This window comes from Mizuhopecten yessoensis, unplaced genomic scaffold (genome assembly GCF_002113885.1).
Source record: "Mizuhopecten yessoensis strain PY_sf001 unplaced genomic scaffold, ASM211388v2 scaffold9977, whole genome shotgun sequence".
NCBI classification, from domain to species: domain Eukaryota; kingdom Metazoa; phylum Mollusca; class Bivalvia; order Pectinida; family Pectinidae; genus Mizuhopecten; species Mizuhopecten yessoensis.
The window spans coordinates 547,944-567,804 of record NW_018408317.1 but is presented as its reverse complement, the minus strand read 5'-3'; the positions used below and the strand labels follow the sequence as shown (position 1 = coordinate 567,804).

General features: G+C 34.1%; 1 protein-coding gene across 4 annotated transcripts in view; it reads left to right on the top strand.

Annotated features, from left to right (window-relative positions):
• The window catches only part of LOC110459141 (trichohyalin-like), a 43,098-nt gene that overhangs the window by 8,075 nt on the left and 15,162 nt on the right, over positions 1-19,861 (top strand). For 3 of the 4 annotated variants that reach the window (XM_021511245.1, XM_021511246.1, XM_021511244.1), the window contains 17 exons: positions 3,894-3,908; positions 6,802-6,867; positions 7,929-8,125; positions 8,639-8,723; positions 9,490-9,630; positions 10,133-10,297; positions 10,649-10,732; positions 11,616-11,832; positions 12,844-12,992; positions 14,306-14,404; positions 15,006-15,144; positions 15,905-15,972; positions 16,897-17,006; positions 17,683-17,772; positions 18,252-18,375; positions 18,842-18,988; positions 19,416-19,478. In XM_021511245.1, coding sequence (XP_021366920.1) covers positions 3,894-3,908; positions 6,802-6,867; positions 7,929-8,125; positions 8,639-8,723; positions 9,490-9,630; positions 10,133-10,297; positions 10,649-10,732; positions 11,616-11,832; positions 12,844-12,992; positions 14,306-14,404; positions 15,006-15,144; positions 15,905-15,972; positions 16,897-17,006; positions 17,683-17,772; positions 18,252-18,375; positions 18,842-18,988; positions 19,416-19,478 — 1,959 coding nt within the window. The remainder of the gene's footprint in view (positions 1-3,893; positions 3,909-6,801; positions 6,868-7,928; positions 8,126-8,638; positions 8,724-9,489; positions 9,631-10,132; positions 10,298-10,648; positions 10,733-11,615; positions 11,833-12,843; positions 12,993-14,305; positions 14,405-15,005; positions 15,145-15,904; positions 15,973-16,896; positions 17,007-17,682; positions 17,773-18,251; positions 18,376-18,841; positions 18,989-19,415; positions 19,479-19,861) is intronic. The other variant, XM_021511247.1, reaches the window with a different exon arrangement.

Here is a 19,861-nt window from a genome sequence, read left to right as displayed (position 1 = left end):
AACCTCCCAGTCTGGCCTTTGCAAAGTCCGAAACAACTGACCATCAATCTCCTTTTAACATTTGTTTAACTGAACGCCATCAATTCTTTTTTGCACTTCCATGGCTGTCATTCTAAATGTACCGTTACAATGGGGTTGTGTATTTTACTTTCATCATTTGCCTTCAGTAGAAAAATATATTTTTCACCTCTGAATGTTAGCATCGTTTTTAAAAGATTTCTGATCGGCTTATAAATTTATGCAAAATCATACAAAATCGTGTTAAATAAAATGAATATACATGAACAGCTACAAGTACATGATATGTAGTGTGATTATAGTTCAACCAATTTCAACTACTGAGACTATTCGTCTGAATAAAACACCATATTTATCCATGTTTGGTAACAAGCCCACCAAGACATATTGCAGTTAGGAATTAAGAGATGCCAGCTAAAGCTTTTTCATTGTCCTGTAATAATTACCTGGTTAAGCCCATCTACATATTGTTAAGTTGATTTTTTTTTTTTTTTTTTTTTTTCAAAATCTTGCTTTAAAAATGTTTTGCAGTGGCAATGCAGTTGCAATATATATTTCACAATGTGTCATTGTGTGTATGTATGTATTTCTAAGCCGATTGGTAAATGTAAAATTGACATAAATTTCCCGATTTGACCCTTGATTACAGCTAGGTGTTTACAGAGTGTAAAGATTCTTAATCCTATTTGTATGGTAGACGGTTTAGGTCGGGTTGACTAAGTTAATGGCTAATAAGCCTAAGTGGTTGCAATTTCATATTTATCAATGATCTTTTGGAACCGAGCACCTAAATTAAAAGCCTTATGGTACATGTTAATCCATGCTTCTCATACTTAACAACCTGGAGTCAAACCTTTTAATTAATCCGATAACAATATATATACATACAGCAGAACATATGTTTTGGTTGTTTTTTTTTGTGCCAAGAAGTAGTAAACACAGGAAGGTCTAAATAGAAAAAATAGCATCTTATATTGCGCTTTCAATTAATAGTTATTACTGTAAAAATATTACTTAGGGAAAGGAAAAGAACAAATTTCCAAGAATACTGAGTTACCTTTTATTTAATGTTTAGGTAATATTACAAGTTATCAAAAATCGACAGTTCTTTTATCCATTGAACTTTATAATTTGTTTATGCACTGTGGTCTAGTGTATTTGAAAAAAGACTTTGAGTAATGTTTGCCTCATTGTCTAGTAAACAGAACAAAAGTTTGGTAGCACTTTTCCATTGTACATTACAATTGTATTTACGTGTATGTCTTTGACAAGAATTTGGGTTCTCCTTTCTCTGTTGTCTAGTATGTTGCAACTGGACAAAGTATTTTAAAACAGATTCCAAACCGTTCTGAATTAGAAATACTAAATTGATTCTATGATGAAAAAGAGTCCAGTGCATATAAAATACACAAAAAAATATAGATCAACTTAAGGAATTTTACACAAATAAGTGACCCAATGTGAAAAAAGGCTCTGTTTTGTTAATTCGCCTTCGAAAGATGGGGACATACAAATGTATTATCTTATCCTGTGAGTGGCCTGTGTGTGGATTTTGGGTGATTTTTAGGGCTTTAAGCACTGTGTCTACTTGATATTTGAAGTACTTTTCAACGAATTAACTTCAAACTTCATAGGAAGATTAATTGCCATTAAAGCTCAGACAAGTTTGATACCACCATTTTCCAACCATAATTAACTGAGTTATGCCCCTTTAATGAATTGCCAAAACAGTGTCTGCTTGATATCTTGAGTAATTTTCAGCAGATTACCTTCAAACTTCATTGGAAGGTTAATTACTATAAAAGCTTAGACAAGTTCAATAACCACTGTTATTAAACAGTAATTGACAGAGTTATGCCCCTTTATTCAATCGATGAATGACGGGCATATAATGTACCGCTTTCGGTAACCTTGTTTAAGAAATAGTCTGTCGTACGTACAGAACCTGAAAATGACAATATGTATATGGTTCAGAAAAAAACCCAGCAGATATATCTTTTAAAATATGTATCCATTATGCTGTCATTCCTTTATAAAACACAATATGAACATATTTTGCCGTGTCACTGTTTTATTGAAAAGAATTGTGTGGTATGAAACTGACGCCTACATAAGTAACAATATGGCACACCGCAGGTATTGTGTATATTAAACATTTTGGAACTGTTGAACAATATAACAGCTCTTAAACTGTTAGTTTATCCTTGGATATATTGATGGTGGGTAAACATAAAGACTATTATATATATACATCTGGCTATAAAGTCAAGTGGGTTTAAGCTATGTAGCTCTAGCTCTGGGACTCGGCTGATAAAGCAAATATAGACCAGAAAGAAAAAAAACCTTTTCAATTTATTTCACAGTACTATCTTATAGTATAATATAAGCTAAATACCTATGGGGGGGGGGGGGATCTCTCCGGTACGACCCTGAATGACCCACAGAGAAGAACAAAAAATCTTTTCTTTATACATTTGAATAGGGGCCTGCTATCTCATAAAATTGTATATGTATTTAATATAAGTTAAATATCTTTTGGGGGGAATCCCTCGTAATACCTTTATGACTCACAGTGAGAAAAAGTAATCATTTTCATACATACCTGAATGGCAATTCATAATTAGGTGTAGCTTTCACATTTTAAACCTTAACATGCATAGACATACCATAGAGAAAAGTTGGCTAATAAATATACAAGCAACAATTTTCTAAAAAGGAATGTTTGAGGTGTATGACCTTGACATTTTGTACAGCATGATTGAAAAATGGACCATTGCAATGTTTAACCCTCTCACCACTGTAGACCAAAATGGACTCATCCAGATCAATGCATGGTAGAGTCTACTAAAGTTACGTAGGGTTGAAAGGGTTAAGGCTGACTTGAGTTTGAATTATGGCAGCTGTGTAACATTGTGTACAATGTATACAGTTGTAGTCATTAGAAAGTACAGGTTTAAATGTCTGAAGAAAGTGTACTGTGTTTTTGCTGGTATAATTTTCGAATGTTACCCCAACATTTACTACCAAAGATTATTTATGAAGCAAATTACCTTCTGAATGATTAGCTATCTATTAGTGGCTGGGTGGTGCAGTGGAATCGCGCGCTTGCCTTTCACCAAGGTGGCCGGAGTTCAATTCCCTTCCCCTATTGGATGTGAAGGTATGGGGTCACCTGCCCGATCAGAGCGGGTTTTTCCGGGTACTCCAGTTTCCTCCCACTTTGATACTCCCTGCGCAATTACATTCGGGTCAACAAGAGTGAATAATATAAATTGAAATAACTTTTTTCATAATTGTTGTAAAATAAATAAAGTTTATTTTATCTATTAGCTTTTTCTTCCGAGATTTAAGATGCATACTTATAACAAATCAATTTCAGCATGCCCTTCACTCCTGTTGCTTTTAATATTTTTTTACTAGTTTTATAAATTATACATGTACAACAAAAATACCTTTTTCATCAAACACTGAAGTTGAACTTTGACCCTGTATTACTGTAGTTGAGAAATAAACCTGTTCATGATAATTTCACAATTTTGAGAGTTATATACTTAATGTGTCAAGTTAGGTCAGGAAATCTAGATCAAAATCTCAGCTGTACCTGTGTAACAATGCATCAATTGTTTTTTTTTAACAAAACTGTAGTGTATTGTGAAATTGGAAAGAGATTTCCAACAAAGAATCAATTATTTCCGAAGTATGATGAAAGTTTAACAGTTGAACAGTTAAACTTCTGTTAAAACAGAAAAACTCTTTAGAAGCATTTTTATCACAATTAGACATCTCACATGTATTTTTTCCGTGTATATATAGAGACGTGATTGCATTATGATGTAACAACCGTATACATTGTGTTCTTTTGATTTTGCCTGCAGTTATGGAGAAGGAAGGTAACAATTATAATTCAATTTTCAGCCATCATTCACTTATATTTACAAATTGCATGATGTGTTGTATACTAAATTAAGTTTGTCATGTAAAGATATTTCACGGTATTCTTTTAACTATTTTTAGTTTTCCATATTTATTTCTGTACAGCTGATGTTGATCAAATGGAATTGAATTTTTTTAAGCATTGATTTGATTGCTCAAGAGCAGCAATGCATAAATTAGGAGTGAAATATTTTGGCGACAAACATCGTTTATGTTATACAATACAATACATTATTTCTGTGTTTCTCCGTGGGTAACTTCAACAAAGTAATTTAAATTTAGTCATGTATAGATCTTTGTTTAAAAATATATGAACAAATTAAAATCATATTTAAGATGCAGTTATGCATCCAAATTTTAAAAAAAAATGGATTTACTCTAAGTACCAGACTAGCATGCATAACTAGCAGACCTTTCCACAAAAAAACTATTTTATGTTTTTGCATCATTTGATTTTTACTTCTGTCATACCTGATGTTTACCTAGACTTGTTATTAACTTAGAACTACTAATTGATTAATACAAAGTGTATCATTATGAAAATATAGTCAAAGTAGTGTAGTTAGTATATAATATGAGCACAGAATATATAGCACATTGCAAACCCATGTGTACATATTTTGCTAGATGTAGACTAACTCTTAGATTATAGAATAATTTTGCTTTGCGATATGGCTGTATATATGGAACAGAAATTGTCAAAATTAAATACTTCGCATATGCAGAATTATCACTGATGTTCCAAATTTCAAATTTTACATACAGATAAATATTTTTGCACTCCCAACATTCATTTTATAAAAAAAAAAAGGATATTTTAATTTAAAAAATTTTGATATAGGCAGCTATCCAAAAATATTTTTCTTATGGATATTAATGAAATGTTAATATTGCAGATACAATGTTTTCGATTTTGTATAAGGCTCATAGTTTCTTAATACCAAAAAATATTATATACACTGATAAATTTTTCTTAAAGAGCATTTCTGGGATTAAGGAAAATATTATTAAAAAAAAAATGTTTTCTTTAAAATTCTTATTTTTTTCTCCACTGAAAACCTTATTTAAGAAATGTAAGTGAAACTGACACCCATATTACTACATGTAGTATGCTCTTTAGTGTTAGGCTCATGAACCGTACGTGAAGTACATGTTTAAAAGATTTTATATGTAATTTTAAGGGTCATTCTTGTGGACATATTATATATATAGCAGTCATGAGGTCACATGCCCTTTCTGCATATAGCAGTCATACATGACGACACAAGCCCTTTCTGCAACTTCTGCAGTAAAATCAGTAGAACTAATATAAGACCTCATGAGTTTATCACAAACATTTTAAATAAACCTTGTAAATGTATTACAGGTGGTTTTAAGATATGTTTAAAAAAAAAAAATCATTTCGCTGGCTATTTTTTTTGTTATCAGCATTTCATTTCATCACAATCAGCATGCCACACTAACGTACATCTCTGTGTTAATTGTCCCTCTATCATTCATGTTATCACTAAAAAAACTTCATGTTACTGTGCTTCATCCCTTCTATACAAATATCATCCTCAGTACTCCAGGATTTACGCTCACTTTCGCCCTAAAATATGTCGTAGTAAAGTGGAAGGCTCAGTGTGCACCGACTTGTTGATGAGGCAGGCAGACTAGTTTGATCATTTGATGTACATCAAAACAATTATGCAGTTGCCTAATGGTAAAATTGACTGGCTTTGAAGTGGGGTGTCGCTCCTCTGTAATCTTCAAAGGACAGGTATCAGCCTAGCTATTGGTCAGGTTTTTTTATCTGAGACCAATCAAATAGCAATCTTGGTTCCTTCAATTTTGGTATAACAAATTCCAGGGGTGAAGAGAGCGTAAGTGAGCATAACCCCTGGAGTATTGAGGATGTACAAATACATGTAGAGTATGTTGAAAATAATATGAGAGATCTACATTATATACAAAATGACCTTGTAAGTTATAATAAAATTGATACCATCCATTTCTTAAATGTCATTTTTGCCATGAGAAATTAAGCTTTGCAACAGTTCAGAATTTTAGTTATGAGTTCACATATATATCATGCTTTTAAAATATTCATTTGCAACATCAAATATTTTGCTTTCATACTTGTTGTGTCTATATTTTTGAAAGAATACATTATTGTGGATAAATATGCTCATGAAAAGTAATAAATTTCATTTTTTGCTAACAGTATATGATATTATTTATCATATAATTTACTTCACACTTAAACTCCAGGGATTCCTACCCCCACCCCCTTATCAAGGGAGATAACTTTATCGGTGTAGTCTATCGGTAGTGAAACTAACCTTAATTATCATATTTCTTGAATTTACTCAATTAAAACCTTTTGTAAGATGCCTCTTTCTGAAACACTTTGCCTCCTCTCTCTAAAAAAGTGGTCAGATATGTACTCAACAATACCTGTTTCATGGTCATTGCGGTAAATTTTACCCAGAAAATCTTGTGTTGTTAGTTATAGTTCTTGCTGCTTAAACTTGGATGTATGGTCATTTTGGTTATACTTTTATGTTGATTTGTTAAAAATGTCTTTGGCTTATACTAAAGTTTGGTGATTTTAAAGAACTACAGTTTGGTGATTTTTCAAGAACACTTGAGTACGATTTTAATTAATTGACAGGTAATATTTTTAATTAATTGTGTTACGAATAAATATATCTGTTATGTGATGGTTTAAGATGCAAGAATAAGAGATGTAACTGTGCATCTTTCTAGGTCATACCTAGATATCTTTGATTTTAAATGTTAAAAACAATTCATAAGTTAACAGTTTAGTGTGAATTTGAATTGTAAGATCTCTTGTTTCAATATCAGGCACAAGATGAGGAGGAGCTAGTGGAGGAAAAGGCAGTACATGTGAGGAACGACAATTCAGATGTGGTGAGTTTTCTGACACAAAATACAGAATTATTTATCACTTAATTGTCAAAATGTGATTCCTATGAATTGTATAAATTAAGCACTCAGTAATTGTCAGAGCCCATTTTGACTGATTACTGTCAAGGAGTTTTCGGACCAAACGTTTTATATCCAAATTTTGCTCTACGTCTGATAGAATATATACAGTTCAGCAACAAATATTTCATTTTTATAGCACAACTTTTTCGTCAGGGATATCAGCATTTTCAACAACAAAAACCCTTGAAACTTAACTAAATATTATCAAATCAGATGTTAATATTGTTAGGACAAATTCATAAGCATGCATGGTATTCATGATTTTTTAGTTGAAAAACATGAAATTAATTACTACTGAAAAATTAACGTTGACAATCACAATTTAATACGCTAAAATTGCACAGTAATACTCTATGATTGACATTTTAAGCCATTCAATGAATCGTGAAAATATCATTTTTGATTTTCTGAAAAAATAAATATATGAAAAAGATTAATTTTGGGGTATAATATCAGCAAGGCTTTGACCAACTGACCCATGGCCAGTATTCATTAAACCATTCTCATGCTTAAGCACATATTTTGTGCTCAAGCCTAATTTCTTTAAGATTTTTTCAATGAGAGAAAAAATTGAAGTGACTTAAAGACAAATAATTTTTTCAATGTTTACAATTGACATTTTTATTGTTTGACATGATTTAATTGAGTTACCAGAAAGCTGGTTAATTTGAGCTCAGAATTCATGCTTGAGCATGAGAACGGTTTCATGAATACAGGTCCAGGTGTCTCTGTGGAATTGAACAAGATCTGGTTTGTGTTGTCTGGCGGAAAAGGTGAGGATTATGTGAAGACAGGGGGAAAGTGCTCAGTGGGAACATTATTAGGGAATACTGTTGGAAGATTATTAGAGAGTGTTAGGAGGAGAATGGGGAAGGGCCAGTTATATATATTTAATTGTCTATCATTTACTTCAGCTGCAGATTGGTAAATAATCTAATCGTTAGATTTCATTTGATAAATCACCATGCTTTTTGTCTTTTTAGATATATGCTTACAATGTAAGAGATAAACCAACATCGAAAAAGTTGAAATTTGGAAAAAAGAAAGGAAGGAAAGGAAAGAGGGGAGAAGACAATGAGACTGAAGAGGAGGAGATAGGTGCTGATCCAGACGTTGAGAAGCCGCCTTTGGATCCAGCCCTCTGTCACGGTATCGGAGACATCCTCGTAAAGGACACCATGTAAGTTTTAAGTACAGTATAAGAGGCTCATTTGTGAGGGACCAGCTTTAAAGCAATCCAGATAAACATAATTTTAAATGCTATTTATCATAACATGTGAAATTCTTAAACAAAAAACCATGAAAATCATGTGAATAACATTTAAAGAGTTTCACACACGTATACACCCATTTAGAACTATTTTCTGACTATAGAAATGTGTTGTTTTTTACACATCATCATTTGGTGTATACTTTATATCTGATAATTTTCGCCGTTTTTGCCCTTCATAATGAAGGCGAATTCATCATTACAGAGAATGTAAGTAAACAGCATAATAGGAATAGTAATTAAATGTATCGGGCGAAATTTAGACAGGGCAAATAATGATTTCATGGGCGAAGGGCGAAAGATTGACTGGGGGCGAAAAAATTCTGCATTCAGTATATATATGTGTATAAATTATGAGTCCCACCAACTTTTCATTTTCCTTTCACAACATCGTAGATTAAGGCAGCTATGTCTATTTTACAGAGAAGGGGCGGAGGCAGAGATGAGTAAACAGGATGTCGACAAGGTCGACAGAGTCACCCGAGACCTTCGTCGGGAGAAAGATGATGTAAGTCAGTCAGAATTGACTCCCGACTCCCGCATAATTTAATTAAGTGGTATTATAATACTGTAATCTACTTGTATGTATGCAGTGTATAAAAAACTTATATATATATATTCAAAATTACTTTCTTATCTGGACCCATTACCCTGTCAGCATTATTCTAGACAAATCGGAAGAAATCTTACTCACTTTCGTTTGATCTTTTATCATGTTTATGTACATTGTATAAGGTAGTTCATGGTAACTTGATGATGAAGACAGTCTAAGTATTGGATATAGACATCAGCTGGACATGTCATTTACATACTGTCTGTCATTCTGAGGCTAGACAAAGAGCTGTGATTTCAGATTGTATGGAGAGTAATATCAGAAAATGTTTTCATTCAGTTATTGACATAAGAAAGAACTTGATACAATACCGAAATGTAACAAAAAATATTGTAAGGCAAATTAGGAAAACAAACCATCACCCTAACCTTATGTACATTTATTGGTTGTCTTGCATTATCTGGAAAAAAGCATTTTCTAAAATAAATTAAAATTTACACAGAATTTAAATTCCTTTATTGACTTTAAAGCCCTGTAACTGTATAGCATAGACAGAAATGACATTGAATTTGATATCTTAGCTAACAAGTGTAAATGTCGCCAATTGTCGTAGGTTTGACTTGCCACAGGAGACTTAAGTGTTGGTGCCACTAACTAATGAATTTCACTGACAGATAAACATGTTTAGACAGAGACCTCATCTTTGTTTCTGCCTTTGTAGATGTTCCTCAAACAGCTGAAAATGCAGTTACGAAGGATGAAGGTTGGGGATGTTAGCTTGTCAGAAATTGTGAACAATGTTATGGAGGATCTGGTCAGTAAAGCTAGGATGTACAAGGACGAAAAACAGGAAGTGGAAGACGTAAGTCATTGTTAAATAAGTCAAGTTCTTGTTGATAATCTACTAATCAACCCTTTCACCCCTAGGTAACTTTAGTGCACTCTACCATGCATTTATTGGGATGAGTCCATTATGGTCTCCAGTGGTGAAAGGGTCAAACTAACTCCAATATGCGGTATTACATGAAAGCTGATGAACTTAGATTTTGTGAATAGTCACATAACTTCCAGAATGCAAGGGATTTATGTGATACAAATGTAATATACATGACAGGCATTGTTAAATTTCCTTTTTAATGAATTGGATTCATATAAGGATAAACAAAATATCATTAAATTCCTGTCACTTTGGAATGGAAACTGCTTTTAAATTGATCGAATGCTTTTTTACATGAAATTAAATACAAAGAAAATTGTGCACAAAATAAAAATGATTTTCAAAAAAAAATAATTGTATTCAGTATCCAGAATCTGTTTTTTGAATATAAATTAGACCTGTTCGAAATTTTCTATGTGGTATACAGGAGACACGACAACAGATGTCTAAAGACAAGAATACTGAGGCTGTACAAACTGAGGTGGATAAGCTCGACTCCCAGCTCGAACAGAAGCTTGTCAAGTTACACGAGGACGAGCGTGACTTCATCAGACAGGAGCTCTCTAAACGTACCGACCTTAAAGAGGATGAGGTAATACTCTTTAACTGGTGCTAACGGGAGTGAAGAGTTCCTGGTTGAGTGACTATCCCAAAGCCTGGTGGACTAGCCTGTGGGCTTGCATCCTTAATGTGAAATTGAACACCTGACTTTAAGCAGGTCAAATTTTGTTTAAAGACGGATTGGGAAATATTTGTTTTAAAAAAAAATCAAGCTTTTGGCAAAGTAGTGTAGCTGCAATGAAGATAACATTATATTAGACATATATCAGGGAGGATAAAGGAATTTATGTAACATCGGACCCAATCTTAACATACTTCAAATTTTGTAAGTATTTTGGACAGTCATGTATATTAATGTGTATAAAATTGAATCGTGTTGTAGATTGAAGCTCTCATGGCCGCGCTGCTGAAGGACATGGCTAACCTGGAGAAGAAGTTGGGACACGAGTTCCAAAGACAAAATAGGGTGAGTAGAAATTGATTAATATATTTTTAAAATTCTATGGGTGACGTACCATAACTACAGGATAAGTTCATAAATGCATAAAATGTTTATCGGTTCATAATCTTTTAGAAATTGTATATGAAGCTGTGTAATAGGGGTTTGAAAATATTCCAAGGTCAAGGTCAAGGTCACTGGTACTAGAAATAGACTTGGGTAGGGGTATTTTGGTCTTTATCTCAGAATACAAATGTCTAATATTTTTTGTAATTTGACATGGTGATACACTGTGATATCTAGATGTGCAACAGTCAATTAAAAAAAATCTAAGGTCAAGGTCACTTTTACTAAAAATAAACCATGGGGGTACCCCGCATTCATTATCTCATAATCCACAAGTCTCATCTTTTTGACATTTGACATGGTGATACAATAGTGATAATGTAGATGTGCAATAGTGATTTAAAAAGTTTCTATGTTCAAGGTCACTGTTACTTAAACCATTAGGGGGGGGGGAGGGGATTCAATCCTTATCTCGGAATACTCATCTTTTTAAAATTTGACACTGATAGTATAGGTAGATATGCAATAGGGGTTGAAAAAGCTTTCGAGGTTAAGGTCAAGGTTACTTTGACTAAATATAGACAAGAGGGGAATTGGTTTCAGTCTGGCACATCAAGGGGCGCCCTTAATGACATGTCAGTATTCAAGTTTGTATTTATTTTTTGCTATAATGGGTTTGTCTGTTTGGTTTTTATGCATTCACATGTACAGTACTGCGTACCAATCCTGTTTACACAGGTTACACTGACCATTTAACAACTTCGGTATCAGGAGATCTGATGTGATGCATCTGTTATTTCAAATCAAAGAAAGAATTTCTGAATACTTTCATTTACACTCACAGGGGTTGGAGGAGCGTCTTGCAAAAAGGCGACAAATCTTGGAATTCCGCAAGTTACAAGACCAGCAGTTCAAGGAGGAACTCAAGGACAACGTGGAGATAATGGAGGAGACGGTCAAGGATATGGTCAACAATAAGGATATGAGTGGGAAACAAGCCACGCAACTCATCAACCAGTACATGCTGGACCTTCAGAAGATCCATAGTAAACAGGAAAAGGGTGAGTGTGGAAATTCATAAGTCGTCACAAAAATAATGTGAAGGTTGATTAGTTGTTTGTGTCATGACAACAAATGAGGTCACATGACAACAACTGAGGTCACATGACACTGCTGAGATCACATGACAACAACTGAGGTCACATAATATCTGCTGAGGTCACATGATATCAGCTCAGGTCATATGACAACTGAGTCACATGACAACAGCTGAAATTATATGACAACAGTTAAGGTTATATATGACAACATCTTAGGACATATAACAACATTTTTCAGTGCCTTTTAATTGACACCCGGCTATATTTTAGATTGAACTCTTGACATATCCAGCCAATATTTTTGTACAATATCAAATGGAATGTTGTTTTTAACTAACGACATAGATATATGAAAACACAATGTTTATATTACATTATCCATATATTTACATTTGCTATGTAAGGCAAATGTTGTTATGAGTCTATAACGACATTTGCTATTGTGACGTCATCAATTTCATTGTTGTCAGCACTCAATTTGCTGTTCAAAAACTGTTCGAAATAACAAAATAAAGCATAAGTACTCTATCAAAATGTAAATATAAGTAATTTTTAGCAAATGTTGTTATGGTCCTATATAACACGCATTTTTATTGCTGACAAACTTACATAAAGCCCTACTCAACACGGCTTTATTAACTTTGTCATCAATAGCAATGTGTGTTATAGGACCATAACAATATTTGCTAAAACATTCATTGCTTAACTAAAAGACATTCTCCTGATGTCTGTGATGCTTGGACATTTGTATTGTGATTTTTTTGTTTGTTTTTTTGCTTCAAGTTATTGAGTTATTGTGAGTAAACAGTTACCATCGTTACCATGCATTCCTGTCCTGACACTGAAGTTGGCTGGAATATGTAGGTCACTAGCGCCTGATACATACTTTTAATTATTTGTCTTTGTCATTGTGTTAATTAAGAAAATCTAGAATGCTTTTATCGTTGACTGTTTTATTCCCCCACATGACAGAAGCCAACAGACACCTAGAAGATTTAGCAGAGAAACTCAGAGCAAAACGGTTAAGGCGTATGAATCAGATACAAAATAAACATGAGAGAGAGAGGGCCGTACAAAAGGAGAAGCTAGAAAGGGGAGGAGATACAGGAGACATGTCGAAGGTAAGATTCACGAGAATAATAAAATCTATTTCTTGTCACTGAGCGAGAATAAGATAAAAAGGCTACATTTGGTTGCTTCTGCGTAAAATTGTGGTCAGTCCTTACAAAGAAGACAACGTATTTCACAGTGTAGATTATATTTTATCTACAACATCAGATATTAAAACAATGCGTATAACGACAAAACAGAATACTTATAATGCAGAGTGTCGATATCAATCCGTTAATGTGCGGATGAATACATCGCAGTGTAAAAATTCCCCTAAATGTCACGTAAAGGAAGCAGACAGTTCGGACGAGATAGAAAAATCTAGCATGGGTTATAATGTGGGATATCTCTGTTTGGGGTGCGAGAAACGTTTATATCATCTTTGATATGGTTTAAACCATAACTTGTTCGTAACTGAAAGCTTTATTTGTTCTATGCAAGGAATTGCTTACTTCTGACAACATCCCTTTGGTCATGTGACCTGTGTGGTTACGTTTCATTGGTACATCATATAGATGGCAGTTGTGTTATCTTTGGACCTTTTTGAGGACATCTTGTGTTGCCCGGATATAGTTTTATTAGGTTATCAGATGTGATCTTTAAAACAAAATGACATGTTGTTTCATTTTCTTTTCCAACTTTTTCTATACAAATATATATGAACTTAAAACCACTGTATTTGTTAAAATCAACAAATGCTAAATGACCTGTATAATTTTTATTTTATGGCAAACATGTTATATTGTTACATCGCATGTCCAATAACAGTGATGGCACAAACTGAAAATGTGAAATAGTCTCATTTTTTACAATCAACATAAAAGTACAAATATAACATGGTTTTTTTTGTTTTGTTTTTATCGTAGTGGAAATCAATCTAGCTATAAAACACCATATAAAACCAATACTGAAATAGATTTTATTATGCCCCCGCCATAAAATGGGGGGCATATAGTGTTGCTCATGTCTGTCCCGTCCCGTCCTGTCCCATCCATGAGCGGGGGCATTTATGTCTTACAGACATTTTCTAGTTTAAAAACAATCAGTGCATCTACATAGAAATAGGAAAATGGAAATAAAAGGTTTTAATACATTTAGTTCAGATTGTTTCTTTAAATTAAATAATTGATTAGGATTTACTGAGAAGAAATTTTACAACTGATCATGAGAAATTATTATTTATTTTCGATGATGTTGTGGTTATTGATTTTCAGAAATAAAATTATTATAATCAATATCCCTCATTGCATATACACATACACATGTACTATATTGTGAAATGCTTTAAGTTAACCAAGATTTTTTTTTTAACCTGTGAATATAGGGCTTCCATGACCTCCTACAGAAACAGCGGTCAGAAATGGAGGTCACCGAGACGGAGATAGACCAGCAAGAATTACAGGAAATTGACAATCTCAAACAGGTACATTATCAAACTTTTCAAGCATAGTTAAATGCATAAAAATACAACAAGTGATTAGCATAGAAACGTTATTTTCAACATCCTTTACAATAAAAAGTTTAGATTTATAGATAGTGTGATGTGATTCTAGATTTTGTTTTCACTAATGTATATTTTGCAAATATTTTACTCTGAAATTGAAACATTATATGGTAACTGATCTTTTTAAAATATCTAAAGCATTTCTGTTGCTTAATTTTACTTTCTACTTTATGTCTAATTCAAACATTTTATCAATATTTAGAATGATGTAAAATTGCTGCATGCGAAATGTTAAGTGCTATATTTTATTGACAAAATAATCACATTTTTGTCATGTTGATACAAGATTTAATTTTTATCAATATTTGTTTACAACAATTTTCGGGGTTTTTCCTGAAGTTGTAGAAGTTCTGCTAGTATATACAATGCATTGAAATTTTGAAATGATAGAAGTAGAAATGTTATTTATGTTTACAATATGTAATTTATGTATATATTATGTTATTTATGTATACATTATGTTATTTATGTATATATTATGTTATTTATTTATGTATACATTATGATATTTTTGTAACAGAAACTGTCATCAGATCAGGCTACACAGGTGAACAATCGGACAGAAAAGATACAAAAAGAGCTGGAAGGGTTTGGTCAGGACTCTCACAAGGCTGAAAAGATCATTGACCTACACAAAGCTCGCATGCAACAGCTTAATGGTGGGTACAGTTAAAGACTTATGGATATACATTAAGACCCCAGAGCGAAAATTTGACTGGGTGAAAAATTCTCAGTATACATTACCTCAGGATAGGGAAACACTCTCATAGACTTCAGGGATGACAAGTTACGGACCTCAGGGAAAAGGGAGGGTCTAGAAATAGAACTTAGGGGTACAGTTATAGACCTTATTACAGATTCATCTATAAGATCTCTATAGACTTACTACCAGTCCAAAAATTTTATAAAGAAAAGTCTGGAGTATGGAGGGTCTGGGTTAAAATCCTGTCAAGCCATTGCATTTCTCTTTCTTCTGTTACAGTTCTCCTAACTTTTCTTCCTATATATAGTTTTAATCCAACGGATAAGATATTCAAAAGATCAGAATGATAAGAGTCATTTTTTGTTAATAATTTTGATATTATAGAGATGGGGACCATTCTAACAGATCTCCAGACAAACAGCTAGAGACATAATGGGGATAGTGATAGACCTCAAATGAGGGACACATATATATTTATAAACCTTCTCTGTAATATATTGCATAAAAGCGTACCATATAGCTAATTGAGACTGTAGGTCTGGGTAGACTTTTAACACACTAACCAAAGGAGTTTAAGTTGAAAGCAGAACTACAGATCACAAAATCATGTTTTAAATGTTACATACAACATATACATAAAATATTATCATTTTCTATACATTTAGTATATAAGTTTTCCAAGAAATCTTTTAATTTATAAAAACTGCTGCTTTTAGAAAAACGGATGGATGAAAGAAACAAGATGGCTGCCAAACTACGAGAGAGATGGGAACGGAAAATGCTGGTATGTATAATCTGACACAACCTCATTAAAATAGTGTCTCAACATGTCATGTTGGAGAGACTGATAACTGACTGCAGGGAAGTCTCATCCTTCGTACTCCAGGGGTTATACGCTCACCTTCGCTATTTTTGTGTCGCCTCGCATTTCAGGCAACACATTAAGGTATTACTTTGTCGACGGCAGTGGCGGTTGCGTCGCCCGAAACAAAGTTTTCGTGCGATAACTTGAGTTCGCTTGGGTTGATTGAAAAAACTTGGTACACATATTGCATACCAATATAGCTCAGACGAGTTCGCATTTCAGAAGTTTACGTTATGCCCCTTTTATTGCCAAATAAGGGCATTGTGTAGTAAATGCAAGAACTTTCTTTTATTTTTTAATCAATTTTTAATCAGTTCCTTTCAAATTTTGTACAGTAATGCTAGAAGCAATAATGTTCAACATATATTACAAGTTTTTCTATCGAATTTCAACTTTTCTTACAAAAAGCACTGAGCAGACGACACATCCACTCCCGTGGAATTATTGTATTGGTCTCGGGTAAAAGAACCTGACCGATCTCTGACTGATACCTGTCTTTCTCAGATTATACAGGGGCGACACCGCTGACTTCAAAGCCAGTCAATTTTACTGCTTCGTGATGAAGAGATTCTTTTGATGTACATTAAAAAATCAAACAAGACTTCTTGTCTCACACACAAGGTGGTGCACAGTACTGAGCCTTCAATTTTTTCATGACATATTCCAGGGGTGCAGATAGCTAGGATATCAAAGATCATCAAAGTGAAGCTCACTTTATTTTCTATCCTAAATTTTCTGAATGAATGTTGGGTTTTCGATTGATTTTAATTTTGGATTGTTTGTTCTTTCGTGTTATAAATTAAATACTTCTAGTATTCAAACTTGGATATTTTATTTCCCTAGAAACTAGATGAGCAGGAGCAACAGTCCTTCGTGGAGAAGGAGTCAATGAATGAACAACAGAACCAGACGGTCAACCGTGTACTGTCCACTAGTGTGGAACTGACCGACGAGTAAGTATAGGTCAAAATTTGGGTAAAAACAACAGTTTTGAATAATCTGATAAGCTGAAAGCTAGAAGGTGACATTAATCGTATGCATTATTTAAAATCTGCCACACTACTCCCCCTTTTTTAAATCATTTTGCCCCAGAACACCACAACAACCCAGGTTCTAACTCCCTGTCACCACAGGGAGGGCGTCGACGGACACCATTTGTAACACACACAGAGAGTAATATTGTGCTTCCTTTAGGGAACAAACCCGCAACCCCATTTTCCCAGTTCGCCGCTCTACCAATTGAGCATATTACCATGGGATAGAAAATTCAAACAACTTCATCTACAGAACCATGAGGTCTAGAGCCATGATATATGTCCTGTAGGTTGCTGGGATGAGAGTTAGCTTGTTCAAATGAACGATCTTGATCCACTGTCATTTCCAAAGGTATCAAATAAGTGAAAAATAAAAGGAACAATGCAGTTTAAACCATTACTTCTCTTTGTCTCTGAATTAAAGTACTTTGCCAGCATCAATCAGTATCCATTTTATTGAGGTTCCTTTTGTGTGAGTAAGTAAAATCTGTCCATTCATCCTTATTATTATTATCCTTAAACAGGTCGTCTGTCTTGAATTTATTTACATGTACTTGGTATTAGGTTTGATTTTGAGCATTGTGTTCTGTTACAGGGCTAAGAAGAAGATCATTCGAGAGCACCAACACAATATGGAAGTACTGAATAATCAGCTGGATAAAAGTAAAGTGCGCCAACAGAGGAAGTAAGTCACATGATAAGTACAGATGATCACACTGGGTTTTCAGGGTCTGTTGTGAGCCGCCTCTTGATTTTATCCATGTGCATGTAATGAGAAAATTGTTCAAATGATTCTTGGCCCCCAATCTATTATCTAATTTCTGCCATTTGGCTCAGATTTGAGACATTATATTGTGTTGACGGGCCATGGAAGATGTAAACTATAAATACCACTTTCAACCCCCATCCCTCCTTCCCATCACCCGTTGGCTCTGAGGAAAGAATAAGAATGGGTCCAATGAAACCATTGCATTGAGTAAAAGGCCCTTTGAATTTATATCAATATCTTTTTCTTCCACCGTACGGCTACCATTTTTTTTGAAATTTTTAACTGGGGTCCCTTAGTCACTGGTTTCATTAACATTTTACTTTGTAATGACCCATTAAACCATAATCAAATTCTCCTAGATCAACACTGTTCTGTAACACATAACTTTCTTGCAGTATTGAGTATCGGTTAAATGAGCGACGGGCCAAGACGGCGGCGCTGAGGAAACAGAAGGAAGACGCCATGGCGAACAAGGCGAAGGCCAGCAAAGAGGAGATGGAAAAACTGGAGAAACAATTGGTCAGTCTTTTGAGTATTCATCCTGTGTGAATGCTAGGTTTATCTGGAGAAGCTTATACGGTAGACAGATATACAAACAGTCTAACCTGTATAAGGAGGACCAGTAAAAGTGGTCAATATAGATTCTTTCAAGTAATTGCCTTAACTCATCATACCCAAAGTTTCAAATGGAGGGTTGAAATAAATAATAAGAAATATCCACCATGGATTAAATTTAAGTCATCCAGGATTGTCACGTCTAGACATGTGTATTGAATACCACTCCATGGTTATAAATGATATTGTACACATGTTTAAGAGCATTTTAAGACTGCCATTACAGAAATGTGGTGCTCCAGGAATTTGTCAATTTTCACTTTATATGTGACAGGCAATGCTGGTATTACTTATTATTTTAAAACCAAGCTTGAAAATTGTACTACATGTGTAAAGTATATGATTAATTTTGAGTGACCTTGATCAACAGGAAGAGGAAATAGCCCTAGAGGAACAGAACATTCAAAAGGCAAGAGAAGCTGCTCTCCTCCAACTCCGACAGCAGCTAGCCAAAGAGACGGAGGAGGCTCTCGCTCAGGGGGAAGTGGATCTGAGTGTTCTCATTGGTCGAATGGAGGTAAGGCATTCTCATTGGTCAGATGGAGGTAAAGCATTCTCATTGGTGGAATAAAAATAAGGCATTCTCATTGGTTGAATAGAGGTAAGCCATTCTCATTGGTAGAATGCATAAATACAGAGTAATCTTATTGGTCGAATGAATATTAATTGAAGAGTTTTAAAGCTTTAAATTGGATTAATAAGGGTCAAAATTACAAGCAACCCATATGGAAAGAATATCTTGGTATTCTCAGGAGAGTGTACATCTAAAATGTTAAGTTAACTTTTTCATATTGTTGAAGTGTGATCTCTTGTCCTCTGTGATACTTTACTTGTTTGACTGGGAGGTGCAAAATCTCCAAGGAACTACATACATTACATAATCATCACTTGGCATTCAGAATAATCTTTAACATGATCTAAAAAAGCTTCCTTTTTATTCTCAGGTGGGATCAGCCAGACGACAATTGGTGCTACAAAAACAGGACACGATGCTGCAGTCTCTACAGGTAAAAATCCTGATGTTATATAAACCTGTACATGATGTTATAGAGGCTCTCCCAATATATGATGCACTCGTTTCTGTTCACATGACCTTGTAAACACCAGAAAGGATAGGATTCTCCCAGATGGTTACAGGCCATTACAGAATTACTTTTCTTGCATAATAGACCGAGTATGTAGACCCAGGTGTAGACCTAGGAAATTCAAACCGTCAGGATAAATTATTGCTCAATATTGTATCCCTTGGGTTTGAATAACCTTATCCATACCTCACATCAGCGATGGATTCCATTAGTACATGATCTTATCATGCATGTGTAGTGGAACTACCCTGGGTGGATCGTCATCAACCAGGTAGCTCAATTGGTAGAGCCTCTGTCTAGAGTTA